Source organism: Fopius arisanus, unplaced genomic scaffold (assembly GCF_000806365.1).
Source record: "Fopius arisanus strain USDA-PBARC FA_bdor unplaced genomic scaffold, ASM80636v1 scaffold00045, whole genome shotgun sequence".
NCBI classification, from domain to species: Eukaryota; Metazoa; Arthropoda; class Insecta; order Hymenoptera; family Braconidae; genus Fopius; species Fopius arisanus.
This window is the reverse complement of record NW_011887784.1, coordinates 960,137-988,005: the sequence shown is the minus strand read 5'-3', so window position 1 is coordinate 988,005 and position 27,869 is coordinate 960,137. Positions and strand designations below refer to the sequence as shown.

Sequence of the window (27,869 nt, the reverse complement as noted above, 5' to 3'; positions counted from 1 at the left end):
GTCGATACCATTCGCCATTAGTCCGATAAATAACACTGCAAGATATTTTGACTTCTGTTTCTCGAGGCGATTCACCGATGACAACAATCTGCTTAACTGTCGATCCCGCGTACAACAAAGGAATCAAAACATTGAATTTCCGCCGGAAGTGGCTCACCCAAGAATGAGTCAAACAGTTACCAAAATGAAAAATTATAACTCGTTAATAAATGCTCAGCCCTGAACATTTTTGTTTTTCTTTTGTTCAATAATAATCATTATTATTATTCTTTCGATTGGAGTAGTGAAAATTGACACCTTCGAATGTCTTTCTCGCAACACACTGAAATGATCGCAAATTGGTTTCGAAAAAAAAAATTCTGCATTGTTTAAAAATATAGTAAATTCAGTACAATAAACATCGGTGAAGCCAATTCGAATGTGAAACTCATCCGATGATGGACATTATCAAAGAGTTTTTTGCTTTATTTTCGTTTTATTTATTCTATTTTTAGGGAATCCCTCTAGATAGCCTATCAATCAATCAAATTCATATTTTTTTAAAGATAGAAAGATTTGAAAAATTATTTTGATTTCCCCTAGAACTGCATAATGGTCCAGAGAATGAAAAAAACTAGGAATTGTTTTCTATAACAAAATCAATTAATTAAATTTAAAAATAGATCAAGAATTAATGAAGAAAGAAAAATAAATAGAGAGAAAAATTATAATAAAAACGACCGGAAAATTGCGTAATTATCAAATAAAAATAACGGGTTCCACAAACTTGTGAAATATCCAGATCTATGGATAAGAAAAAAAAATCCTGCCGAGTTCAAATATTCCCGCGTGTGCGCGATATGACCAGCGCGTAAATCGTCAGCGCCTCCACCGTTCAACGAGTTTTGCGGGAAATATTCCAGTTCCACGATTCCCCGAATTCGGTCGGAAAAACTGAGACAGAGAATTGCCTCGTGACAGAGGAAAACGAAACACAACTAGTGCAATCGGCCAGTGTCAACCCGACAGAGAGTGAAGGAAAATCGTAAAGTCATCTAGTGAAAGAGTGACAGGAGTATTGGAAGTCTCGCGATTGGTCCCTCATTTACCATTTAACCATTCCGCGGGTGGAACGCCAGTCCTCAGTGGTGTGTGTTTCATTGTGTTTAGTCTCTCCACTTAAACCTCCCATCTACCAACTGAGAAAACCCATTGTCAAGTGGTACAGATTTTTCCACCGATAAAACACTGACGTAAAATACCGATTATTTAATCCCCCCCAGTTCAGTGTTGTTGATAACGAATGATAAAAAAAAATTTGTGACGAGGGTGTAACAAGACAGTGCGGGCATTTTGGAATCAATCGAGAGATCCAGATTGAAAGGAGACGGTAGAGACACCAGTGCTGCCCCTACCCAGGTTCAGACATTATATTTGTGGTTATCGAGTTTCTTCACATCTCAGTTGTCAGATTATCAAAAAAAATTACTCCCTGTAACTAATTATACAATTCTCCACATCCCGTCAGACCCAATTTAACCATTTCGCATGACTCGTTGTCTCACGATAATTTTTTTCAGTGGACGACATTGTAACACAACATTACATACGGAGAATTCATACGTATGACGACAAGAATGAAGAGGCAGGCCGATTCTGTTCTGCTACTGGGTTTTCTATATTTAGCTAGCACCCTCGCCACGATCCAGGCTGGTGAGTCCATGTTTTATTTCAAATTTCATTACGTTTTTATGAGGATTTATTTCTCAACTTAATCAGGGAGTCTGACCCCATTCTCTAATCACCTGCTTCTACTTAACACAGACACTGCTACTTATTTATGTGATAAATCACACCTCATCATCTGAATCTTTCAGTTTCTGCGTTAATTCATTTTTATTCATTGTTTTATCATTTTTCAATAATTGATGAGATGCTGAGAAACGTGTGGTCGTTTGGGGGAGGTTATAGGGAATTTTCTGACGTTGGGGGTTGCGCACGTCTGGGGACAATCGATCAGTTTTTCAAGTACACATGACATCATCGGGTTCTCCTTCAATTTCATTTATCATTTTTATTTTCGCTGGTAGGCTCAACGGCTTTCATTTTGCAATATAAGGGGATAAACATCCAGTCTGCTGTTGATATCACAACCTTGATTAATTAAAGTGAATAATGAGGTGGGAACACCTGACGCGGATGGATTAAGTTGATCGAATTGTGTACAAGTGTTGTGGAAATTTTTTTTTTATTTCGAATCTAATCAGTTACCTCTCCCGTTGGCCTTCGTTTTGCTTTTCGATCTAAAACCAGCTGGGAGCACGTGCTTCTGGCGCGCGCATACAACACATCAAACCCCGCGCACGTCCGCTAAAACTGAATGCGAAAATAGTATATTACACTACAAGGGCAGAAAGTTGAATTTCCTGCACAGCGCGTGATGATGCCCGAGGCGAAGCCGAGGGCATCATAACGCGCTGTTCAGGGATTTCAACTATCTGCCCATGTAGTGTATACTATTTTTCTTCATAGCCGGTCGAAAGTACGGACTGTTTGTTCGTATGTATCGAAAGGTATCTTGACGCCTGCCCCGACATTTGCTGCACGAGCGAAGCGAGTGCTGCTGGTCGGGGGCAGGCGTCAATCAAACAAATCTAGAAATGAAGGTATAGATACACCCGTTTGGAAGACACAATTGTAATTTTATAAACATTTTATATTTGCATCATAACCAGAACAATTATATTAGTTGTGTTTTAACAGTTATTTTCAACTGTTTTATACTCGTTACATCGTAATAGTTTTATAAAAATAATAATAAAATCTTAATATTTCATGTGTTTTACAACAAAATACTGATAGTGGAAATTTACATCTTTTGCTTTGAATCGCTTCCAACACATCAAATATTTTTTCCCTTATGTTCATCTTGACTATTTGCTGAAGAAAAATTATTAATAATATTGCCATTAAATACACAGTTATGATATATTACACCTGGATTTTTAGTTGCAAATGAATTAGTAAATTCCGATGTATGGGTATTTGTGTGAGTTGTCATTTTCTCGACTTTATTTTTTTTTATTGGCGGTTCATTTTCGATTCCATGCGAAAAAACAGAAATTGGTGGTTTTTTCAGGAAATGTGTCGGTTTTGTGGATTGACGATTGGAATTTAAAATTATTCGTTGGTGATTTCCTGTAGTAAAAGAAGGCATCGTCGATTTTGGTATCTCTGACAGAGCCGATCTCTCGATTTCTGCTAGAGTTTCATTATCTATGTCAAACTCCTCTAAGAAATAATCATTGTCGACTTTCATTTCTGTAGACTCTTCATTTTTAGTGATATTCATCACGTTAGCTGCACTGTTCCTACTCGTAGATGGCTGAGGGCTTGATGGAGTGTTGCATATACCCGCATGAGTTATGTTGTCAAAAATTTTTTGCCTGTTCCTCAATGAGTTTTCAACATATCCTGTAAAAATATATATTATTTACAAGTTACAAGTATACATAAAAAATAAGTAACATTCAGGTATAAACGTATTTATAGAGAGTTAACGTCAAATATATTTCAAGTTTGCAAATTACAGGAAACATGGATTATTTTTTAGCAAATAAATAAAAGAGTTACCTTCTGCGATACCAGTTGATTTCCACCCTCCTAATTGCTTGAGCATAGTACTGTTTGCTCCGGAGTTAGATAACAGTGTAGCTGCAGTTCTACGGAAACAGTGCCCAGTATATCGGCTTGGATTATTCAATTTTAAATACGAAGCAATAGATCTCGGAATTAGTCCAATTTTATTTCTGCCTATCACTTGACGTTCGCATTTACCATTGTGATATTGGATGAAAAATCTCGTAGTGTCAAAGTCAGCAGGCTTTAGTAATATATATTTTCTAACTCTTTCATAAAAAAGATCTCCAATTAAAAATTTACGAGGCAGATCATTCTTCGTATCATTTATCGAAACCAGGTATTTGCCACCGAGGTCTTGTACGTCGTCAACTTTAAGTTCTTTCAGTTCTTCGCACCTGGTAGCTCCACAAATACCAAAAATGAGGATAACCTAAAAATAGGAAAATAAGTGGAGAAATTAATTAATTGAATTATTAATTAAATAATTAAGGTTATAAATACTTACTTTCGAAGCTAAATATACGTGATCCGGCGCATTCGTGAGAAACTCGATAACTTCATTCCACGTTAATACTAGGGATTTTTTTGGTTTGTGACCTTTGGAATTAGTTTTAATCAAGCTTTTCAATTTATAAAACTTATTTATGTCAATATTATTTTTGGTATTCAAAGTCGTTTTCAGCATAGAATGGATACTCCATAGAGTATTTGGACTTAGCCTTTGACTTAACCCTTTGAAATATACAATGAGATTACTCTCCTCAGATTGAGATAAGGCACTTTTATTTTCTACTTTCCATTTATTATAGGCTTCGTACACAAGCATGTATCTCTCAGCAGATTTTTTTGGCAAGGTGTCAGTTTCGACGATTAATCTTGCTTCTGCTTCGAAATTTCTGTCGACTTCTTCTTCGTCCGTCGATTCGTTCGATGATGATATTTCGCTCATTGCTTTTTTTCTTTTGCAACACTTATCACCTCAATTATGATTATTCACTAAGTTTAACACCAGGAAACGAACTATAAGGTTATGGGGAGATGTGCCGCGAACCGCAGGGAGGGAATATAATGGGAGTCTCGTGTGTATTGAGTATCGATGCACACGAGTAAGTTTTTACTCCCGCTGTTGTAGAGGGCAGATGCGTAGCTTGCCGATGCAAGAAACATAGACTTTCTGCTTCGAAATCGCAGCAGGAAGTACGTACTTTCGACCGAGGTATGAAGAAAAAAATTTATCGAAAGGGCATTTTACCCGTTGAATAATCTATTGATTCCATTTTATCGCTGCTAATGTATTCAATGATTTTTTCTCAATTACGAACAAGGGGTGACTCAGAACGGTCAATTACCAGAGCTCACGTCATTCTTTTAGCTCTTATTGGCGCGTCATCATCGTTGAGAAACATGCGTCATCTTTTAACTTGACAGTAAACAAATTTATTTAATGAGTTTGCGTACGGACTAGATTTTTTTTCGGGCTCACAAACAATCCCTTATCATATCAGCAGAATCAACTATTTATTTTAAACCGCTGAAAATTCCTCGATTTAACGTATCGTTATCTGGAACCTCCAAATTATACCCAACGACAATGCGTGAGATTGAAAATTACTCCAACGATTGAACTCTACCCATCTAAATGATTAAAAAAAATCCCAGAATCACAAATTCCAAGGACTTCCGAATGGTTTAATTAAGCGTCTTAATTATCCCTCTATTTATGCTAACAAGAGTAACAAGTAAGAGATAATGTGATTGTTAAAATTCTTGTTGAAAAAAGTGCAATACTCTGGACCAACGGAAGCTATCCTCGAGGGACAACCGTGGCGAATAAACTGTCACAATCCACCTGGAAATCAAGTGGCGTGGAGGAAAAATGAACAAGAAATCGCGCAACTCAAAACTGGTGAGATTGCGGTTGATCCACTTAAGAATGGAACATCAGCGCTATACAGTAACTCAGCTAAGGAAGAGCACATGGGGAAGTACCAGTGTGCTAAGGGCAACGAATCCTTCACCTTGGAGATTAAAAGCGGTTCGTAATAGGCAAAACAATGATTATTTGTTTAACGTTGGTTATGGAGAAATATTTTGTCGTTTAGCCGCAAGCTAGCCTCAACCTAATACTTTCACTCCTCAATTTATTGGTCTATCAATTGGTATCTCTGCATCCTCTTTTTATTTGTCTGTTTAAAAATTTTTTCTCACTCGTAATGACTTTTCTCCTTCCGCTCATATAATTCCTTTAAAATGCTTGCCGTCACTCTGATAATAATCTTTTTGTTGCCATGTTCAAACAAAATAGTCGAAAAGCGTAAATAACAAAGTTCCACGTTGCATAAAACTTGTTATAGTTTATGTGTTTTATCCAAAAGTTTCGTTTCTTTTCGCCGCTGGCAGCTTCTACACACTTTACATTTGAGAGTAACGTGTTATATGTATGTATTCGTTGTACAGACTGTCGCTCTATTCGCAACTCGATGCCTCGATATTGTCTCGCTCTTCTGCTCTAGTTTTCTCGATACTTTAATGTCATATACATCTACATCCTCTCGCTGCATCTGCTCTCTTATTACGCAAACTCTGCCCGCATATCCCTCGGAGTGGTAAATAAAAAAATAGCAATGAAATGAATGTTACTGCAAATACTTTGTAGTAACTGGGAACTTTGAACAGTGGCTGCTGTATTTCACTCCCTTTTTTTTTTGCGTAGTGGAGATATTCTATTATCGGTCACGAGGAAGATAAGATTATTGGGTCGGTTACAATCGCTGGAAGCTATTTATTAACTTGAGAAAATTGAAACTTGGGCACTGCCGGTGATTTTTCTTATTGAATTCATTTCTATTCGCAGCTGTGGGTCAGGAATTTTACGATTTTTCATCCATTGCTTTTCGAACTTCGGAATTTCTGCTAATAATATAGAAATATATGCACAATCACAAAAAAATCGAGGAATGTAGAAATGTAGAAAAATCCTCGGAATTTTGTGAGTAATTCACATGAGTACGAACTTTCATCCGACAACATGAAAATATTCCCGCCGAATTATTGCCTCACTATTAGCTCAAACGTAAAAAAAATAAATAAATAAATTGTGGAAAGCAAGACCCATTAATATTCAAAACGTAACCTTAACGATGTGTTAAAATAAATCCAAAAAGAGGGAAAAATCTCGTATGCGAGCCTCTCCATTTGGGTACGCTTGAAGTAGAAGAAATATACTCAGCTGGGTCATATTTTACTCGCAAAATGCAAGGATTAGAAAGATTTATGGTGGATCGAGGAGCATTCTCTCGACACTGGAGCCCTCCCGTACCTTCCACTTTGGTACAACTGAGCTCTTTTCTCCCTCTTTATACACGTGTACGTTATTCAAGAAGAAAGATAGGCAGTGCCTTGTGAGCGAACTACCGTGACTATTATCTCGTTATCTGGTTTGATATGGTTTCTACCCGAGAAAATTGTCGACATCTTAGCATTCCCCCGAGGATGTATGACACGGTGAAATTGCCCGGACTATGTATGTAAAAGGATTCCACCTCAATCTTCCCTTCTGCCTCATTTTTAATCCTCTGCAAGATTCCCTCATAATGCCCCACACCACAAACTCTCGTGTACCAGTAATTAATTCAATTAATTAGTAGTTATTCAGCATGCGCTCCATGAAATTCACATCTAGCAATGCATTTTCACAGTCCAATTAGTGGATCATCCTGTACCAACGATACACAGTTGTTTCTCTACCACTCCATCGCAATTTCAAACATAATCAAAACATGAATAGACTTGAGTAGAAGTAATTCGGCCAGCCACATGATCAGCGGCTCGTGGAATTTTTCAAGAGCCCCCTTCAAAATTATCAACAAACTTATAATTGCAAACTCCATTCGTTGCATTCAAACCTTCACCGCTCTCTCCAATAGAAATTGAATGAATTTACTCGCAACTTAACTCACAACTTGATCAAAGTTTTTCCTTTGTACCCGATGGAGCTCCGTCGAAAGTGAATGAAAAAAGTCTTGACGAATACAAGAAGAAGTAAACAAGAAAAATGGCGGCTAAACGAGGAATTGCGATGCGGAAGGTACAGAGTAATAAAGAAAAAAAAAAAGACATACACAAAGCTGAAAATGTTGTACAGGGAAGAAAGGAGCTTTCGCGCTGGCAAAACTGTTTATCCCCGTCGTTCGTTATGTCGGGATGCTTTGAAGAAATGAAGGAGGACCGTATAAAACGGGGGAGGGAGTTGGTGTGGTGGAGATATACTGTAAATTACCGTGGTAAAATTAAATTCTGCGAGGCAAAGTCAGCTTACGGCTCTAAACGGTGGGCTTGTGGCGCCGTTGTGTCGCAATAACCAGGGACAAGATACAGTTCTCCCCAGCGGAAATCCCACCCCATTACAAAAACCATATAAACGGGAGAATTTGAGATGAAGGACCACCCGAAAATAGTGACCGAGGTGGTAGGTAGAATAGATAGAAAAATACCCTGACATTGTGGGGGATGAATAAACCTGTGATATCCCATGTTTTGCATCCACTTTCCAATTTAATACAGATCGCGCACAGTCTGCAATTACATCCATGTAATTTCCGTCGTGACCCAGTCAGCTGCCATTATTCGATTAACTGGCATCACGTGAGGCCGACCAAATGTCCACGAGTTTATACGGTGGTTGTTTTGTGTTTCGCTTGTACTTTTGATGCCTCATAGCCTACTCATCCCTTTTTGTTATTAAAACTTGTCGACATGTCATGGCTGGGTGGGAATATTATTTATGATGTTTTTAATATTATCTTCGATTCTCGACTTTAATAGGGAATTAGTTGAGAGATTATCATCAAATTGCAAGATGTTCTCGCTGAGATTCGGAAATGATGAGTTCTGCATTGATATAGTGTTTCGTTTCATTCGATAAGACATGACAATTCCGGGGATATTTTCTCGTTGGGGATTCAAATTATTTTTTATTTCTAGACTGAGTGGAACATTTCCTCGGTTATTGGAGTGAATGTGCGCTAAATGTTCAGTTGATTACTGATTAAATTACCCGGTGTCTGAGAAATTACTGTAGACCTGGAAAATCTAAACAGTTGTTGTGGGTTTTCTAGTGTTTCACAGATAACGTTGATGGTTCATATCATTTTTATCTCGGGGGAAGTGGACAGGCAACCGAACGATATAGTAAATCCTTTATGATCTTTTCATTATCTTCAATTGTTAGTCGTTAAGGGATCAATTAGCGATAGTTGATGTACAAATTATCGGGGGTTTTATCTGGCATTTGACCATGGAACTTTTCCTTCGTTCCAGTTCATTTGGAATTTCAGATTATTTTTTGATCATGACTCTCTGTAGTGCCTCGGGCAACAGTGAAGTTAATAAAGATATTATCAATAATATGATAAGAAATAAAAATTCCTGACATATTTTTCTGTTCGAATCAGAATTATATTGCAGTTTCAGAGGGAATTAAAAATTCATTAACTATATTTACGTGAACGAAAGTTTCATTAAAACTTCACTCGAGTGCTAATAAAACTCCATGCCCTAGAAATATTGTAGTAAATGTTGGTAAACCCCTACGGTCGTTCGCATATTTCTAATATTTTACTGGTAGTCCTGATGTTTCATACCAGTTTTATCATTGGAGATAGTGGACATGCAATGGGAGGATGTAGAGAATTATTTATTATCTTCCCGTTATCTTCCATTGTTAGGTTTCAGGAGGACGAATTAGCGAAAATTAGCCTCTAATTTTCCACATATTCCGCGGGGAGTTGAAGAGACAATAAATTTAGAACATGAAAAGTAAATGGTGACCGTTCTAAATTTCATTCAATAATGAAAATATGATAAATGAAAATATTATAATGTAAATATATGACTTCGCGAAAATATTAGCCCGAAAAATGTTACAAGTCGAGATATAATGATATCATTATATTATTTTTTTTAATATTACAAATGAAGGGATTATGATATACATTATTAACTGCGCAGGAGTATTATACTGGCAAAATACTCTTGCCCTCAATTATTTTTGAAGCAATATCCCTAAGTGCAGTCGGTTGTTGTGATTTGCTTGAGCGAGCTGGGGATTACTCCTGTGTACTTTAAGAAATCGATAGATTTTGCGTACCATACTAAGTACTGCCTGAGGATTTCTACGGATTGATTTCGTTATTCGGTCTATGTTGCGGAGTATCTTCGAGGCATCGGTCATAACTTTATTCTGTAATTCGAAATATTTAAAAATTATTGTCATATTGAGAGACAAATACCAAATATGAGAATTTATTGTTTTTTCTTTATTCACGTAATGTTCCGAAATAATTTGTATTTTTTTTCAATATTTCTAGCTGGTATTCTGATAATTAATCAAATAAATTCATTAATATTAAAAATTTATCGCGTCAGCCTCGATATTTATGAGTTTGGAGAATCTTCAAGTATATTTTCTAAATTTAGATTATTCTCGGAGCAATGAATATCTCAGCACTTGAGACGATGGTGAAGATAACTCCGGAGAATTATCAGTAACCAGATAAGAAATGAGAATTGCCGAGGTATTTTCGATTGAGAATCAGAATCAATTAAAAGTTTGAAGATGAATGAAAAATTCATCGGGTTATTTACGTGAACGGAGTGCCCATTAAAAGTTCACTCGAGTATTAATAAAGCAACCCCATGTCCTAGAAATCGTCGAGGGGGGTGGGAGGAGGGGTGGAACGTTGGAAAATCTCAACATTCGTTCATGAATTAACAAAAAATCCCCTTTAAAAACCCTCAGATTAGTAAAGCCCTGGATTTCAAAGTATCAAGTCTATCCGCTAAATGTGACCCCATAAATTCCTCCCACACATTACACTGGGCTCATTTAAACAATTCTGAAAACTCATTCGCCTTCTCAAATACAACAATTATCGCTTGCACGCGATTGTAAACGTGCTGTGGCAACGTTGAAGGGGTGTCTGAACTATTTCAAACGGCTGAAGTGAATTCCGAGTTCGTATTAATAATTGAAAATTACAATCAATTTAAACTTGAGAATGAATTAAAAATTCATCAAAACCCTTTGAGCATTAACAAACTTGAAAAGTTCATTTGAGGATGAAAAAAAAAGTCAGTGCCCCAGAAACGACTGGAGCTTTAAAAAATTTCTCCGTTTAGCTCCCCTCATTCGTGAATTCCCATATAAAAATTCTCTAATTAATAAGTCCCTCTGTTAGAAAGCGTCAAGTGCACCTGGCAAAAGTGACCCCATAAATTCCACCCCGCACATTCAACTCAACTCATTTATACGATTTTAAACACTCGCTCACCTCCTCAAACATAACGAATATCATCCGCACGCGACTGTGAACGTGTCCTAGCAATTCTGAAGGACTCACCGGATGCTAAAATAGCCCCATTGGAGCGTGACCAGAAAATCCAAATCCTCCGAGAATTTGGAGGATTTCCCTGACATCAGACTGCCGGAGTTGGTACGGCTCAGGGACAAAATCCAACGGTCTATCGAGAGATTCTTTACAAAAATTATTCACCGATTCAAATAGATTTTCGATTTCACCCCATCGCATTTATTATTTCACTCGGAATCCTCAGTCCATTCTTTCCGCTCCTAAATCCAGGTACACCGACTTTTTAGTCTCATTACCATGAGCAAATAAAAAAAAAAGACATTTTTCCTCCATGATAGCCCTTCCGAGGCAACCGCAAAAGATCCTGTTGCGAAACTTTTCCGTCGGACTTTTTAATCCTCAAATCCTCGAGAGTTCTTCCACGAAGGGTATCTTTTATTTATTTATTTTTCCACGGTCTCCGAAGCTCCTCGCCTATATGCATAGAATATTACACCGTGCAATACACTCTGAGGTGTAGCTGCTTTATCCCTCCCCCCCCTCACCTTTCCCTCCTCCGCCATCATATTTATTTTTCATCGCAGAAGAGGGGCAAAATGAAGACTAAAAAAAAAGTGCTAAAAAAACGAAAGCCGCGTAAACATATACATAATCTCAATATACGCTTATAATATATTTTCCATATGTTTTTTTTTTCACAGCCTTTCGTCCCTCCAAAGGATAAATGTAACGAGTATATTCCCAGGGTGGTATATTTTCATATCGAGAAAACGAATTGCCATAACTCTGGCAAGTGCATTCGAGCTAGGTGGTACGGATTTACATTTATATTTTAGAAGGATGAAGGATAATATCGACTACACGTGTATCTGTTCTGTATATATTCCGTGCGAACGGTCAGTGCGCTAAAATGGACAAGGGGGTAGACCCTGTAGAGGGGGTAGAAGGGGCAGAGAGGGGTGGAAAGAGGGTTCTGAAGTGGTCGAGTTGTTTTGAGGTCAGAGAAGGAGAGAATAACGTTTTCTCTACATAGGTATATAGGATTTGGTAAACCGGGTGTTGTTGGCGAGAGCTACCCTCAGCCGTGGGCAATAATATATATGTAAATGTCCTGACTGTTTCGTACATACGTTATGCCATTGGAATGCACGGTGCAATCCCCACTCCATTTCACTGGCTCTCCATATTTCTATTGGAAGGTTTTTTTATTTTTATTTTAATTTTTTTGGTGGTAAAAAATGAATGAAGTTCAATTAGTGTTTTTCGAGGTTTCTCTGGTTATTCAAAGGCAAATACTGATTCAATGTGTATACATTATTGTATAGGGCGCACAATCTCTATCCCCTGAATTGGTTTTTCATTTCTGTTTAATTGGATTTTTCCTAATGGAAACATTACTCAACGCCAGATACTCGGCAACTGTAGGGAAGAGCTGTAGGGAAGGCTCTCGGAAAATATCTAGAAATGAATCGTTACGGTTTGATTATCCACCGGTGGATTATAATTTCCAGCTTCAGAGGGTTAAATTTATATCCTTTTTATGAAGTTTCCACTACTAATTACGGATCTCCACTCGTACAGCTTGGTATTCAAATTTTGCTGAAGTAATATAACATCGGATTTAAATAAATCCGGAATTTTAATTGGAATTTTTGAATTGCAGATGGATTTAGAGTAGTCCCTCCTACCTGCTAAATTCGCCCTTAATTTAGCTGCATCTTCAGCTTTCTTGCAATTAAAAATTTCAACGATGAAAAAAGGGTGATGGGGTGAATTCAGCCGTTCAATTTATTTATGGATATTAGCATTTTCACACGTGCAGGTTGCATTATGTATTAATGCATATTAATGCATATTAATGCATATTAATGCATGAGCACAGGTAACCCGTGAGGTTAACAGAATCGCACTTTACGAGTGACAGAGTTTGAAGGTGAACTGTATCGACCCCCGGATTTTCCCCTTATCGCTAACCCCTGGATGCCACAAATGGTCCATGAACCATAACAGGACGATCAGGTGGTGGAGGCTGCGAGGTACAGGAGACTAACTGCCGTTGCTGTTACCATGGCCTCACCCCAATCTTCCCTTAACCTTCCGCCGATCTCCAAATTGTTCGGATTATACACTACGAATGCAAATTACCGACGCGTCCACACTGCAGAATATTCATTACTCCATTTCCACTTCAACCCCGTGCTCCGATGCTGTGTATCTACGCTCAACTTTTCCCCACAAAAAAATTATCATCTAAACTGAATTATTTCCACCTCCCTCCAGTCCGCCTCCAGCCCTCCTCCAGCCCTCCTCCAGCCCTCCTCCAGCCCCCGAAAACCCCATGAATTATTGGATTCCACGGACTGAAAAGAAAACGAGGAAGGAGTTTCACCGAGTGAATGATTCACGAGCAGTTTTTTTTTTATTCCGCCTCTCGCCACAAATGTCTTATGCATGGAGTTACAAGAGTCAGCCATGCATCACAGGATCAGAGAGTCTTCTGGACACTGTTGGCCCACCAAACTATCGCCACAAGTCTGATACATCCAGATGGAGTTTATTTTTGTTCCTTTTCATTTTCACTGGTGAAAACCACTAGCCCTCCAGCGTGCGTTTGTCGCTGAGAGGTAAAGTTCCTCCTTTGAAAATATCTCTCCCCTTTCAAGTTTTCCACTCAATCGGGGAGATGACTCTTCGGTTAATCTAGTCGCAAGACGTTCCCTGTGGCGTGTTCATTTATCACAATCTCACCCTCTCACCCTTTCACCCCCTGGTAGCAGTCTTTATCATAATAACTGCAGGCTATCTCTCATACTTCATTTGAAGTTTCATTTCACACGAGAATTTGAATAAAATACATTAATCATCCTGAACGTGTAATGCATAGCGTCAATGTGCGTTTATTTTTCATCAACTATTCGGTCATTATTTTTTTGCTGGACTACCGGTAGAAAGTTTGTCCGTTAAATTGTGAAATGTAAAACGAGAGTAATTGCCGGTATTTTGCATACTGCAGTTGCCAAAAAAAAAAAATAGAAAATTCAGCATCCGCGTTACCAACGCACACTTTTGTCCAACTCCAGACATGTCACACATTGTGGCAAACCGCGTGAGCAGCATCCCACAATAATCCACCATATAAACAAGAACTAGTACAGCCCATCCCTGCGGACTAGGCTATCCAAAAACTCCCTCGTACTTTTCTTTGTTTATTTATTTTTTTTTTTGTGAATCGCCCTGCTTTTTTAAAACGCAATTTTTCCCAACAACTTGTGCCTTTTTTACACCTCCAATCTGGCAGGGGATGGTACCTACGGTACAAGCGTAACGTGTGCTATGGAGTGAATCCGTTGATGGTGGCACAGCGTAAAAGAGCGTTAGGGGGATACGGCAAAAGCTGGTCGTTAAAGCCGACGGCAAACGTTTTTGTCATTACGAGACCCCTGCACCTGCAGTTAGCCCCTCTTCAATGCAGCGGTCGTGCGCGCGTGTGCATCTCGTTGATAACGAGTGTTGGAAAAAAAAAAAGTGGGAAAAGGGAAAGAGGGGGTGAATAAGAGAGGGCAAAACAAAGGGGTGAGGAAAAAAAAAAAAGATGGAGAAGAGGTAAATGTGAGGCAACGTATTCCGAACGTCAACGTGCGAGACTCATCCCTGTCGTTTTTCCTTTCGTACCCACTAGATTTTATATCGCCTCATGCTCTCCATCTATAACTGCTTGGTGTAAAAATGCTCGCCCAGGTCGACTAAACGCTCACGGTAATTACTGCCTGTAATTTACCAGGAGTTTGCGTTTAATTACTGGGAGTAACCTGCTTGCATCGCTGACTTTGGTCGGGCTCGGCACACGCTCGTCCTCCGGTTTGCCTTTTTTTTTTTCCCTGCTGGGGTGAAGAGGTTGCAAAATATATATGTGTGAAGATAAAAGTGCGCGCAGAACAGAGACACCATCCACCACCGGGGTGTTGAATCCTTTCTGCTAGCTTTTATCCCCTCTTTGCGTTTTGCTTTTGTTGAATTTTTCCTCGAGAAGTTTCGTAATGCAAAATTTTGTACTTCTCGAGTGTTTGCTGGAAGCATTTTCGAGAACTTCGTGATGCCTCTGGTATTAAGAGTAGTAGTGTTGGTTACGAGGGAATAACTTTAATCATTATTTAATGTCTTAGCTTTTCTCGCTCGGATGGCATGATTAATTGTCGGTTATCGTTAATGTTGTTCTGGATTAATCATCACTTTTGTGTTGGTCATGTTGTGTGATTACAGCAATCAAGTATGAAGTTGTGGTGAAGGAGCATTTACCATTGAATTTGGATTGTGAGAATCGTACGGGTAATGAAAAAGTCCTTTGGTTCTACGAGGATAAACCAATATCGGAGTATTTAAAGGGTGTGAGCAAGCCATCGGTTCAGATTAATGAACACAATGACACACTCAGTATCACATCCACTACGAATGCCACGGGAACATATGTTTGCAATGTCACTGGAATTGCTAATGCCAGCACAACTTTCAAAATAGTTGGTAAGTTTAATTTATGGGTTCTAATTTCTATGTATGGGAAAGATATGCAAATTCATTCATTATCTTCAGAATATATTGTTTGGCGTTTGTATTTCTTCTCTTTGTACATGCACTCAAACTGTTGACTAAGTTTATACCCGAGTTTAACAAATTATCATCTTATTCTCTCCTTTTACCCACTGAAGTGAGTTAATGAAAATTTCCATTTTTATATTCAACCCGTGAATTTGAATAATTCCAGGAAAACCATATCCAGCAATTTTTCCTCGATCAGTGACAGTTGTGGAGGGTGAAAAGCTGTTATTGTCTTGCACAGACGACACTCACCTCCCAGGTATCAAAGTACAATGGGAATTTGCGAGTAAAAATTACACAACGGACGAGGGACGAGTGAAATTGCTACGAAATGGAAATGTTAACGGTGGTACACTGTCCGTGGAGAACATTGGCAAGAACGATCGCGGTGACGTAAAATGCTACCTGGGATACGACTGGAATAAATTTGATGATCTTCATGTTTCTGGCAAGGCTGAATTAACCCTCCGAGTTAAGGATAGACTGGCAGCACTGTGGCCATTCCTCGGTATTTGCGCGGAGGTCGTTGTCCTGTGTGCAATTATTCTCATCTACGAGAAAAAACGTAACAAATCGGAGCTGGAGGAATCCGATACTGACCAAAGCCCTGACACGTGAGTTATGAATTTCTTGTATTAACCCATCCCACTGCTCTTTTCGCACCGAGTTGATAGCATGCCATAGCAAATACCACTGTTTATCGTAAGATTCTCACTGTTATCTGAAGAATTCTGAAATACCTCGTGCCAACTAAAGTTAACTCATGCTTTTCGCGCATTACCTGAAGTTCTTGGCTTTCACCCTGCATTACACCAATGCACGAGTGCCAGTAAGTCAAGTTTATGTCTCGGAAGAAGTGAGAAAGGAGAGGGAGTGGAGAAAAAAAAATAAGAGATATGACACTGCAATCCCTTGCCTCTTGATACCTCAACACACCAAAACCCCGATTTACTCCCATGAGAATCCAATGACTGCATATTCCCTGCACTACATCCACCAGAGTTACCCAGTTAAACCACCAGCGACACCAGTATCCGCCTTCTACAGCCCACCTTACAAGACCGTACAATTCCGTTATCCCTTGGGAGAACCGTACCACAATTCCACCCTGAGATCTATCCCTACCCCACCGTACGCTCACTTCGGTGACGATTTTCAACCATCCAGCATCCCCTCGCAACCTCCGCCTCATTCCTCCTTATTCTGACAGGGAGCTAAAACCGCATTCCTATTCGCACGAACAATTGGTCGTTCGTGCTTGCACTGACACGGGATTTATGTCTTTATTTATGGGAATTAAGGATAGATGAGGAGTGAATTTATTTCAACTCCAAATCCTCAGTGGATTGCCCTCGGATTCCTCTTCCCTTCTGCGCCCTTGGGTTGTTCTTCCTTCTGGCTTGACTGTGAATTTTTATCCGACGCTCATAAAATCCTCACGCCACTTTCCACTAACACTTTGATGTTTTCTCTCGAGGAAAAAAATCTTACAATTACATTCTTTTTCTTTCCTGATTTTTTCTTGTAATTAGCAAACCGACGCCCAACAAGGACTCGGATGTAAGGCAGAGAAAGTGAGCAGCAAGGATGTTATAAATCATGAAAAATTAGGCGAAGTAGAAGCACCGGTGGGGCACACTTAACAATTAAATAATCAAACTGGACCCGTGAGAGTGCTCACCCATCAGCGCTCATACCTTATTAATAATCTTTAAAAGGGATGAAATAATGGTTCACTGTGACGAACAAATGTGATGTACTTGTTGTCGAGAGGCTAGTCACCACCGTTGCCCTCTTCTTCGTCATCCAGGAATGAGAATAAAACAGATATAAATCTTTATCGAATGACCAGTGCACTGATGTCAGGATAGAACAATGCTGGAGGTATAGGTCATTCGAATCGAGCAAGGTTGTGCCTTGTCCGAGCGTCAACTTCTCCTTCATCATGTGGAATATTTTATTTTCTTTCGGTTTTATTCGACAATGATATTTACCGAGGGAACATTATCATTATTGGTTGAATGCATCTTTGTTGGCTTTTAGTGTCATTTAAAAAACAAAACGGAAACCAATTATTAACGTAATATATATGAGAAATGTTATGCGCACTTACGATGAAAATTGAAATTAGAAAATCGATCGTGCGCACGGTACCGTAGTATTATAATTATTGTTATTGCCATCAAAATTCCATTAATGTGTGAATTATTCGACGACGCTTGGAAAAAAACTGCCGTCGCTGTCGTTGAGATTTCAATCGGTTGTTGATCATTAGTCAACAATCCGATGAACTTTATAGATTTTAGAATGAATATTTATCCGTTAGCGGATTCGGAAATCATGAACTGTATAATTCGTTTTTTTTTTCTCTCTTTTACTTTTTCTCTTCTATTGTTGCCATCTGGGTCGGGGATGAAAATGTGCCTCCGAACAAACAATGAAAAATGAACTATAATGTACCATTTAATCGCATTGAAGTAACTTTAATTGAGCCAATGTGTGTCGCTGATAAATCATAGAGTGTGTGTGTGAGACATATGCGAAACTGAAAAACACTGAAAATTGGACAGGGTCACGACAATGGCCTTGCCTGTAGTATCTCGTTAGGCCGACCCAATTCCTGAGGAATGTAGAAAGAAAAACAAAAAACCTCGAGTGTCACGTGCATACTATTGTTGTGGATCTAAAACTTCAGTGACAATTCTTCAAAAACAAAACAAAAGGAATACGTAAACAAGGGACATAGTTGTAGAGTTGACAGGATCAGGCAATGTACATCACGATAAAAACGAGTGAGTATCAGAGTGAGAGATAAATCAAGTTTCTGCCACGAATAGCAAAAGGTCTCTGCACGAATAGGCAAGGGAACGCTAGCGCACACTGGCAATTTACTACACTCAGTCTTCTATAAATAAGATAATTAAACAACAAACATGTTACAGCATTAAAATTAGAGTTAAGAGAGTGTTTTAACGTTAACGATTTATTGATGAATAGAGGATGTGTCCAGAGGAACCCATATGCCTTTAAGTTAAGTACTTAAATAATAAAAAAAAAAGGAGCAAAATAAAATAAATGATATTGACACGTACCTTCAAATACTCATCTAATCCTGTCGTCTTTTTAATGCTGAGAGGTTATTGAAATTGTAAAAAAAAAGTTTGGGTTAAAAAAAATGTACAAACGTTTTTATTGCACTTGGGGGGTAAATAATACGAGTTAACACTCGAAATTCACATCTCGCGAACAAAAATTTCATTCAATTTTTTTTTCTCTCTTTATCTACAGGTATTATAGTACGTTAGGGGTAACTTACATAAATAGCACTTTGCAATTGTTTCTTAGAGTATAACGTAGGTACTTGGTTTGGGACGTCGGAGCAATAACATTACCATTATATCACGTGCCCAAGTTTTTTATTCCATAACGAGAAAAAAAATATGATTTACTCTACCCTGCACTTATCATCGTTCTGTAAATATTAATACATAAGTCTCTTTGGTGGAGAGCGCAGGGTTATTTTTTAGTGATAACATTCTTTTTGTTCTCATTGTTCCAAGTACTCATCCCTCGTCTACATGAAAACAGATGAATTTTTTTGTCCTAGTCCAATACGTCGAGACTCGGGGCACGTGACGGGGATTTTTGATGAGGTCTCGCCCACTATTTTCTTTCTTTTATATACAACAAAAATGAGACACTTCGCCAGTGACTACTTCACTCCAGGCATTTTCAGCACCACTCACACGCCGTTAGAAATTTGTGGAGTAAAAAAAAAAGCATTTTATAACTCGAAAAAAAAAGGGTCACAATCGTAAAATTTTATCTATTCTAACAGTGTATTTTCGCTCTCACCGTGATATCTCTGTGTTAATACCGGAGGATTTGCCACTGGAAAACGTCACTCAGATAACAATGATAAAAAAAATCTCGCAATTATGTACACAAGCACTACTCTGCATCGTTTCACCTAGAGTCTGACAGGTTCTTCTGCATTAGAGAATTCTATTTGGGCTTTTGATTACCATAATCAACGTAGACACGTACCACTTCACCACTGTATTTCCTCTGACTTGGCATGAAATAAAAGTCTGGCTGCTGAGATGTCTGCTGAGATGATATACCATTACCGTGGTGACTCTTGGGTCGATGATTTCGACGATCCTGGGTATAGTACCCTGGCTGAGGAGGTGGAGGTGGCTGACGTGGACCAGGGGCACGTGGTAGACTGTACGTTGCTCTTGGTGCTGAAAGCTGCTGATGACTGCTCAATCGGTGGTGATTCTCCATTGTACTCATTCCATTGCTTGATCTTGGTATAACACCATCCGTGACGTCCCTGTGCCTTGGAAGACTCGATACTGGCGGTGGTGGAGCTTTCTCCTCCGTTTCAAATGCCTCGAAGGCAAAATTTGTATTGGCACCCGTCGAGTAATCCCTCCAAGCATTGTGAGCTATTAAACGCTCCTGCTGAGTAATATTATTAATTGAATTAATTAACCTGTTCATCTTAAGTGGATGAATTCTATGTACCGATTTTCGGGAGTAATAACACTAGTGCTTCAAACATATTCCATTAATTTTTAAAATGACCGTGAGTGATTTCTCGATAATTTCCGTTACATTTTCGTGAAGGAATTTCTGAGTTTTGATCAAAACGGAAATAATCTCAATGTTACAAGAAATAAAAAAAAATCCATAATCCTTAAATTAAAATATTCATGCACTTTCATGACTTCAAGATTGAATACTTGAAATTGAATTCCAGTTCAACCCTTGATTCGCTCGACTAAATCGAAAAGAAAAAAACTGGTTAATCAAAACTTGGAGTGAATGTGAATGAGAGAGAGCAGAAAAGCAAGAGATACCTTGAGAGAAAAGCTCGAGTGATTAATAAAACCCTCCCCCCGATCGCTACCAATGTGGACTAGGCCGATGCATGTTGGGTGGTATATGGTCATTATGATGACGATGCTGATGATGATGGCCATGATCATTTTTTCGGTGATACTGGGTCGCGGATGTTCGATGAATTGGATTGGCCGAGATAGGAGAAGATACCAGAGGCAGCGAGTACACCCTCTATATCGTCAGGTCGCAAAGAGCGCGTTTCATGCAACAACAAGCAAAGCAGTGAGATTTTTTTTCTTCATCAGTTACAGACAACAAAACGGTGGAAAAAAAAATGAGTCAAAGATGGAAACGTCTTTTTTTATCACGGGTAAAATAAAAAAAAATGACGAGGACATTAACAGATAAATATTCTCGGCAGTTAAAGGAGAGAAAACAAATGAGACAATTTGCGTTACTAGTACATCCAAGGAAAATGTAAGTTAACTCCAAGTTTTGATTAATGTTATTCCAACAATTGTAATACACAATGGGAATGGAGATTGATGTATTACCTTTGTGGTACGTTTCCTAGTTGCTTTGTACACAGTGCAGGTTGCCTGAAGGAGTGCTACAGCAACCAGCGCAGCAACACAACCAATGACAACGTAGAGCTTTGTTGCACCCATTAACAAGTCGTTTGATCTGATGCCATCGTCCAACTCATCGACCAGGTCATTAGCTAGAGAGCAGCAGAAACAGAGGTAAATAGAAAAAAATAATAACTAAAAGATAATTAAATTACCACAAATTTGCATTTTACACTTTTGCCAGGGAAATGCATTTTTTGTTATTTGTTTTTTTTTTGTTTTTTTTTCTTTTATAAAAATTTTACGTACATAGTGGAGCTCTGACAAACAAGTACTGAGGGTCAACCGTAAGTGAACCAACTCTACCAGTCAAGAGTGCCTCTTTGAGGGCTCCCTCAGCAACTGCAACAGTGTCACTCGGCCTCAAGGCTCTTCCCTTTGCCTCATTTTTGTCCAATATCAGATTCATCTTGGCAATAACACCATCATCACCATTCCTTTGACAAGAGATAATGACATTAATTAGAGAGGGGATTTCGACAAAGTCATTTTAAATCACAAATGGTGAGTTTAAAAAACTTGAATTCACTTACCTCTGCAGCTCGTTGAGTTTAATTGCGTAATACCCTGGTAATTTGGTCAAAGTGGGGCCGAAATTGTCGGAAATTGTGTTTGAAATTACCTCAAAATCTTCACTACCTGGCTGTGGTGCTTGGAAGCCAGTACCAAGATTCACAAGTTTTACCTCGACATCATAATAAAGTCGCGATGGTGATGGTGTAGAGGGACCCTCGTCTTCCTCTGAAATGTTTATAAATTTAATCCCCCTTCTCGGTGTTAAAACGAAGGATGAAGACAAAGGATGGCATAGAATGATGCCATTAATTTTGCTGAGTTTACCTTCGATGCCACAAGACTTGATGCATATTCTCTCGGATGAGACAATGGGTATACTCAGATGTTTACGCAGCTTTTTGTTTACTGCATTGAACATACCACCCTTGACAGGGAACATCATGTAGAGACAATGATCATCGGTAAATGATAGGTCATTGCTATCCTTGGTTGATCGCTTCCGGGTGAATGTCAGTGTTGTCATGCCGTTCTCGAGTTTACCGCTGTAGTTCATGATGTCTTGCGATTGATCCAAAAGGGGCATGTTATAGCCACTTACCCATGTGTCCATGACAAAGGCACGACCATTCGACCTGTCGACCCAACCCAAAACAGCGTCTGTTTGACTCTAAACACAATCCAATCAATTAATTACTCTGAAAATCCACTGGGTCGTGATTATCTCTCGTCTGTTCTGGACGAGACCGCAGATTCCCTCAAATTTTCTCAACCGATGGAGAATTTTCCACCATCGAATTACTTTAGGGATATTAAGTTACACTGTTGGATAATTAAACGTACATTTTTAAGTGAAGTATCGAGAAATGTTTCACAGTGACAAAATTATTTCACGTTTCTGGAGATTATTTTTTCATTGATCAATTAATTAATATCTTGAATTTTCAGAATTTTCAATTCTCAATTATCAAAAGCACGCCGCAGTGAAAAAAAATGAAAAAACTGAAAATTCGAGCGATAATTCCCCCGAATTTTCCATCTACTTGAAATTCACGTGAACTTGATTGAATTTTCACGATGAAAAAGCCAATTTCCTCGAATTATAAAAATCAATAAATAATCGACTTTTCAATTGAAACTGTATTTAAATTAATATAATGGGAAATTCATTTGACTTTGCGACCTAAATAGCAAAAAAATTTTCACAGTGTGAAAAAGGCAATGAAGAGTGAAAATCAGGAATTTTCTATAAAAATTTAATAGAATCTGCCGACCCGATTTCTACGAGGCCATCGACACTCAATGAAATTCATACCATTTTCTCGTCCTCCGAGAAACCAACGCCCGTCCACTTATCCGTATCCTTTGTGATAATTGTGAAAGTCATTTCATCCTAAAAAAAAATGCAGTTATGCATATAAAAAAGATTACATTAACCCCCAGTACTTTGTGACCACACCCCTTGCATTTTCATATCTCGTCAAAGCAAACATCTCATCCCCATTGTTTAAAAAACTACCCCGAACGTCTGCATGAGCGCAGAAGAAGTAAAAAAAAAAAAATCCTCAACTCCTGAAATTTGCATTTATACTCCTCCAAGTGGCACTTGTGAATTAAAAAAAAAAATTGCCAACACCGGTGCCATTTCATTTAACTTGAACGAAAGTTTAGCCCGAAGGTGTTCACCCGAGAATAATCAAGAAAAGAGAAAGCGATGTCGAGTGTGTTTACCTTCTTCGCCCTGTAGATCCAACGAATGTAATAATCGCAGGTGGCATTTTCAACCGCACAGTTCCTCGGATGTCTCCATTCACCTCCGCATTTTCCGCTCTCAAGGAGTGAATTATGCCCCCCAAATTCCTCCTTGTTCTTCTCCTCTGTGAGCACACGATAACCCCATTGAAACAACTCTCAATCATCCCCTTTACAAAGCCCAAAGTAACATGCCTCAAAGGCTTTCCACTCCTCAAATAAAATCTCACTCCATATTTTTTACCCCGACAAAAAATTAGAGCATACAGTAAACCCTAAAAGGTCATTAAAGAAAAAAAACCAAAATAAATAGATGAAACATACCGAAAAAATTGAAGGCAGCAACGCCCCTCTGACTCCTGTGCCCATGGTACTTGAGTTCATCAGCTTTATAAAAGTCTTTGACGCTGACTCTGCTCTTTTCAATACCACTAGCCGGCTGATGAATATATTTACCAGGCTCCTGTCCCTTGGCCCATATTACTTGCATACTTCCATTGACAATCTCGTGGTCAGTGGGCTCATTGGTAGCGAGCTTTCGTCTGAATACGATAGTAGTCACTCCATCCTTTTCAAATCCCATAGCAGCTGTTAGACTCTCCTTTCCACCCCAAAAATCGTCACGTCGAGGAGTGGAACGATCTCTGGTATAATAGTCACCGATCCTATGGGTATTGCCTCTTGCCATACCAATCACCATGTCAGTACAATCCATCGGATTGAAATCGTGCTTCGGAGTATACTTGTGCATCTCCGGTCTCTCAGGAGCTATTTAATTTCATGGAAAATGTCAAACGCTAAGTTATTCCCTTTGTTCACGTTATTCAAGCATTTTACCTCTAGATAAATTTAACACGTTCTACTGATAATCGAGTGACTGTACACACTGAGAACTCATGAGTAGGCACCAATCGCTACTGATAACTTTTCTTTTTACGTCTCTAACTAGTAATTCTACTGTACGGGTACTACATACTTTTGTGATGATTGCTAAGTCACTACTGGAGTTAAATCATTACCTTTGGTTGATGCCAATTTGGTGCTAGGCTCGGTATCCAGTGGAGCTGCGGGCTCGGGATGTGATATTACGTCTAAATTTCCATTGGGTTCGGGTTCAGATGATGGTTCGGGTTCAGATTCGGGTTCAGGCTCGGATTTTGGTTCAGAGGAGGGTTCACTTGTTGGTTCGGATATTGGTTTTGAGGGTGGTTCACTAGTTGGCTCGGATTTTGGTTCAGATTTTGGTTCAGAAATGGGTTCACTAGTAGGTTGAGATTTTGGTTCGGCGGAAGGCTCACTAGTAGGTTCGGATTTGGGTTCAGCAGAAGGCTCGCTAATGGGTTCAGATTTTGGTTCGGAGACGGGTTCACTACTTGGTTCAGACTTTGGTTCAGAGGTGGGCTCACTAGTTGGCTCACTAGTTGGCTCGGATTTTGGCTCGGATTTTGGCTCGGATTTTGGCTCGGATTTTGGCTCGGATTTTGGCTCGGAGGAAGGTTCACTAATAGGTTCAGATTTAGGTTCAGAGGTAGGCTCACTACTAGGTTCAGATACGGGTTCGGATGTGGGCTCAGGATGTAATTTATCAGGCTCCGGTTCACTCGCAGGCTCTCCTGTGCAACAAAAGCAACAACACCATGCCACTATACTCAACCAACACCATGTGCTTTTGAAAAAATGATAAACAACAGTATTGAGGTAATTTTAATGTGTACAGTGAGTGGATGAGTGAGGTGAGTGAACTAAATCTCGTACAATTATATAATACACTACGTTTGTGTGATAATTACGTGTTATAATCTACGTAAATTAAAATCAGTAGCTACTGCTTAAATTTTATTCATTTCTACGTGAGATTAAATACAACTGCAATTCTCAATTCTTCTGTATATGATGAATTCATAAATAATTGTGAAAATGTGATGCCGTGATTCCTCAACAAGGTAAAACCGGTAAGACAATACAAATTAAATAAAAATAGTACAACCGAGGATTCTCAGTTATTCGTGTGAATATTAAAAAAGATGGCAACAAATTGAGATGCGCGAAATGAAAATAGGCATGGGATACTTGAAACAAAAGAAAAAGTCGTTGCGATATTCTATCCAAAGGAGCAATTTAACAACACGGTACTCCCTCGTCTGAGACTAAAGAAACATTCATTTTTCCAGTGCATCCGAGCGAATATCGTAAATGAGGAAACGACAAACTCGCGGAATAACCCCGTGTGAGATGATTCAGTGTAAATACGTCGTCATTATAGATATTTTTTATTATTCTTTTAAACTTACCAGTTGGCTCAGCACTTAGTGACTCTGGGGATCTCTTCTTACGACCTGTAAGCAGATTAATAATAATTCATTTCAGAACTGAAGGTATAGGTAAAGAACTTTGCCCATTACGATTTTATTAATTCCTCGAAATTATCCTGGAGTAATAAAGTCATAATTTTATGGCTGTCATTAGAAGGTTCATGGAGTTAGCAGGGAAAATGGAATTCTTCCCGGTCTAGCGGATTGAGTGCTACATACACTTGTTCAATAATCAGAGAATTTTGTTCATCCGATGTCTCAGATGCTCGTAAACCAAAAAAGCTTTCCCCTTGGTGAATGGAAATGGAAATTTCCTTTCTCAATAAGATACCCGTCACACTAGAAATCCCTATTTATTTTCACTTCTCACCTTGTTTAGTGCTGACGCGATAAGTAACGCTCGTTTGAACTGTCACGTCAGTATCAATTCTTGGTGTAACACCGAGATCATGGGGTTTTGCCGATCGTCGTTTAGCCCCTGATCTTGATGGCTCAGCACTCGGTTCAGGCTCGCTATCGGCTTCACCAGATGGATTTCCAAGTTTTGGTGGATGTTTGCGTCCATTCTTGGGGGCCGTTGCCTCAGGCTCAGGATCTACTGATGGCTGGTTGGCCTTGGCAGCATTAAATCTAGCCGTAGGCTCGGATTTTGGCTCGGGACGTGGCAGTGGCTCAGCCTCTTCGCTCTTACCATGAATCTCGGGGAAGGCGCGGCATTCTGGGGTCAAACTACTTGGTCTCCAACCAACGCCAACCCACGATGTACCATTCACCACTATTACACCTTCTAATTCACTCGTGTCCTTGAGGATTCTCCAGTAAAATGCAAAGTCATCGGAAAAACGTTTCATCGTGTAACCGTCGAGATCAATTTCCGTTGTCTTCACCGGTGATCCTGTTGATTGGTTGTTCTTTTATTACACAGTAAAAAAGTTGCTCGATAATGGAAAAACGTTACAGGTGAACAGGAAGTTTTATGATATCGGGGGAGAATATGATACCTGGGGAAAACCAACGAATTCAATTTCTATTTTGCATTGTTAATGGTTTTCATGTTTCCACAAATATAAAGAGATTAATGAAGCATTCGGTAATTAATGGATTGATATAACAGGCAGTGGAATTTTCCGAAATTAAAAAAAATGTGAGTAATGTAAAAAATTCGTTAATAATAACTTTGCATTATTATTTTCAACATTATATTATTATCATCCTGTTGAATCAGTTTCAATGCCGAAATTCTGTGGAATTTCAGTGGAAAAGTTGATCGCAGTTAATCGCAAACTCTCAACGTATTTTCTATATCCAAAAAATGTTGCCAAGATCTCTACAATATGGCATTATGCCACGTTTTATAGGGGGAAAAGATTTTTTTCCCAGAGAGAAGCGTAATAATTTCGTAATGACGCTGTTAATGACAGAAAATATGGGAAAGTGAAGTGAAAAATTTTTGATAATTGCCCCTCACTCTTGTTATTAGCTCTAATTAGCATTAAAATAATGGTGAGAAGTTGTGACTAACGTTTGCTACATCCAGGACCAAACCATCCGACATTGCAATAACAATGTTTGGTGGGGGCTGTTGTTCCACCATTGTCGACACATGTTCCCTGATTACCGCAGTCTGAGTCGTCCAGGCAATCCTCTCTGAATTCACACCTAGAGCCGTGATAAAACCGATCACACCTGCATCTACCCAATAGATATCTTCCATGACCGCTGCAATCTTCTCTGTACGTCTTCTTCTCGATTATCTGTTTGTCGTACGAATGATTAATCGATGTCTCCAGAGCCGCTCAGGTCTTATTTTTTGCTCATACTTATTTTTTTACAACTTACGTCAATATCCGCACAGGACCAGAACCTGTAATTTGATCCCCACTCCTCAGCCTCACGCAGCAATCTCACTGTACAATCTGTACAGGTGAAATTCTGTGGTAATTCAACGGGATAACTCTGTGCCCTATTAGAGAGAATGAATGAGAACGTATTATATAATTACATCTATTCTTCATTTCACTTTGGGAGGAAAATCTTTTGATGATAACGAGTCGTTAGTTTACATTTTTGAGACAGGAGAGATTATTTCTCGTTCCCACGGAAGTTTTACGGGAAAACAATTATGACGGCGAACTTGTTTCTTTTTTTTCTGGTATTCTCGGGACTTTCCCAGAATCCGGGGAAGAATCTTCTGGTAATTTCTAATCGGTTAATCTATGGTGATAGCC

At 39.0% G+C, this 27,869-nt stretch overlaps 3 protein-coding genes across 9 annotated transcripts in view; 1 reads left to right on the top strand and 2 right to left on the bottom strand.

Annotated features, from left to right (window-relative positions):
- Positions 1-969: 969 nt before the first annotated feature.
- On the top strand, positions 970-18,656 carry Bsg (immunoglobulin domain-containing protein Bsg). Of its 2 annotated transcripts, none has more exons than XM_011306014.1 (6): positions 970-1,398; positions 1,560-1,692; positions 5,402-5,656; positions 15,252-15,509; positions 15,751-16,198; positions 17,117-18,656. In XM_011306014.1, the coding sequence occupies exons 2-6, from the start codon at positions 1,605-1,607 to the stop codon at positions 17,160-17,162; spliced, it is 1,095 nt and encodes a 364-aa protein (XP_011304316.1). In that variant the 5' UTR covers positions 970-1,398; positions 1,560-1,604; the 3' UTR covers positions 17,163-18,656. The 2 variants fall into 2 exon arrangements, with proteins under 2 accessions (XP_011304316.1, XP_011304317.1); XM_011306015.1 differs by having other exon boundaries at positions 1,384-1,473.
- Positions 2,678-5,374, bottom strand: LOC105267279 (uncharacterized). Of its 2 annotated transcripts, XM_011306013.1 has the most exons (4): positions 4,127-5,374; positions 3,817-4,051; positions 3,613-3,701; positions 2,678-3,453 (listed from the first exon to the last, which is right to left on the bottom strand). In XM_011306013.1, exons 1-3 carry the CDS (start codon positions 4,568-4,570, stop codon positions 3,643-3,645), a joined length of 738 nt encoding a protein of 245 aa, XP_011304315.1. In that variant the 5' UTR covers positions 4,571-5,374; the 3' UTR covers positions 2,678-3,453; positions 3,613-3,642. The 2 variants fall into 2 exon arrangements, with proteins under 2 accessions (XP_011304315.1, XP_011304314.1); XM_011306012.1 differs by having other exon boundaries at positions 3,613-4,051; positions 4,127-5,371.
- Positions 17,942-27,869, bottom strand: part of LOC105267282 (uncharacterized) — a 21,357-nt gene continuing 11,429 nt past the window's right edge. The window contains exons 5-18 of one of the 5 annotated variants that reach the window (XM_011306018.1): positions 27,481-27,604; positions 27,164-27,395; positions 26,012-26,536; positions 25,621-25,665; positions 24,810-24,942; positions 24,349-24,773; positions 23,654-24,097; positions 23,309-23,454; positions 22,893-22,970; positions 21,905-22,247; positions 21,598-21,805; positions 21,314-21,501; positions 20,990-21,156; positions 17,942-20,054 (exon numbers count right to left, since the gene is read on the bottom strand). In XM_011306018.1, the coding sequence (XP_011304320.1) occupies positions 19,590-20,054; positions 20,990-21,156; positions 21,314-21,501; positions 21,598-21,805; positions 21,905-22,247; positions 22,893-22,970; positions 23,309-23,454; positions 23,654-24,097; positions 24,349-24,773; positions 24,810-24,942; positions 25,621-25,665; positions 26,012-26,536; positions 27,164-27,395; positions 27,481-27,604 (3,523 nt within the window). In that variant the 3' untranslated portion in view covers positions 17,942-19,589. Of the gene's footprint in view, positions 20,055-20,452; positions 20,667-20,989; positions 21,157-21,313; positions 21,502-21,597; positions 21,806-21,904; positions 22,248-22,892; positions 22,971-23,308; positions 23,455-23,653; positions 24,098-24,348; positions 24,943-25,620; positions 25,666-26,011; positions 26,537-27,163; positions 27,396-27,480; positions 27,605-27,869 lie in introns of all 5 variants that reach the window. The other 4 variants (XM_011306019.1, XM_011306016.1, XM_011306017.1 and 1 more) reach the window with 4 other exon arrangements.

Coding starts and splice junctions, on each gene's coding strand:
- LOC105267279 (XM_011306012.1), bottom strand. CDS start 4,570: ATGAGCGAAATATCATCATCGAACGAATCGACGGACGAAGAAGAAGTC. Junction 4,052..4,126: donor ACGTATATTTAGCTTCGAAA/GTAAGTATTTAT, acceptor TCCTATTTTTAG/GTTATCCTCATTTTTGGTAT. Junction 3,454..3,612: donor ATCAACTGGTATCGCAGAAG/GTAACTCTTTTA, acceptor ATATTTTTACAG/GATATGTTGAAAACTCATTG.
- Bsg (XM_011306014.1), top strand. CDS start 1,605: ATGACGACAAGAATGAAGAGGCAGGCCGATTCTGTTCTGCTACTGGGT. Junction 5,657..15,251: donor CACCTTGGAGATTAAAAGCG/GTTCGTAATAGG, acceptor GTGTGATTACAG/CAATCAAGTATGAAGTTGTG. Junction 15,510..15,750: donor CACAACTTTCAAAATAGTTG/GTAAGTTTAATT, acceptor GAATAATTCCAG/GAAAACCATATCCAGCAATT.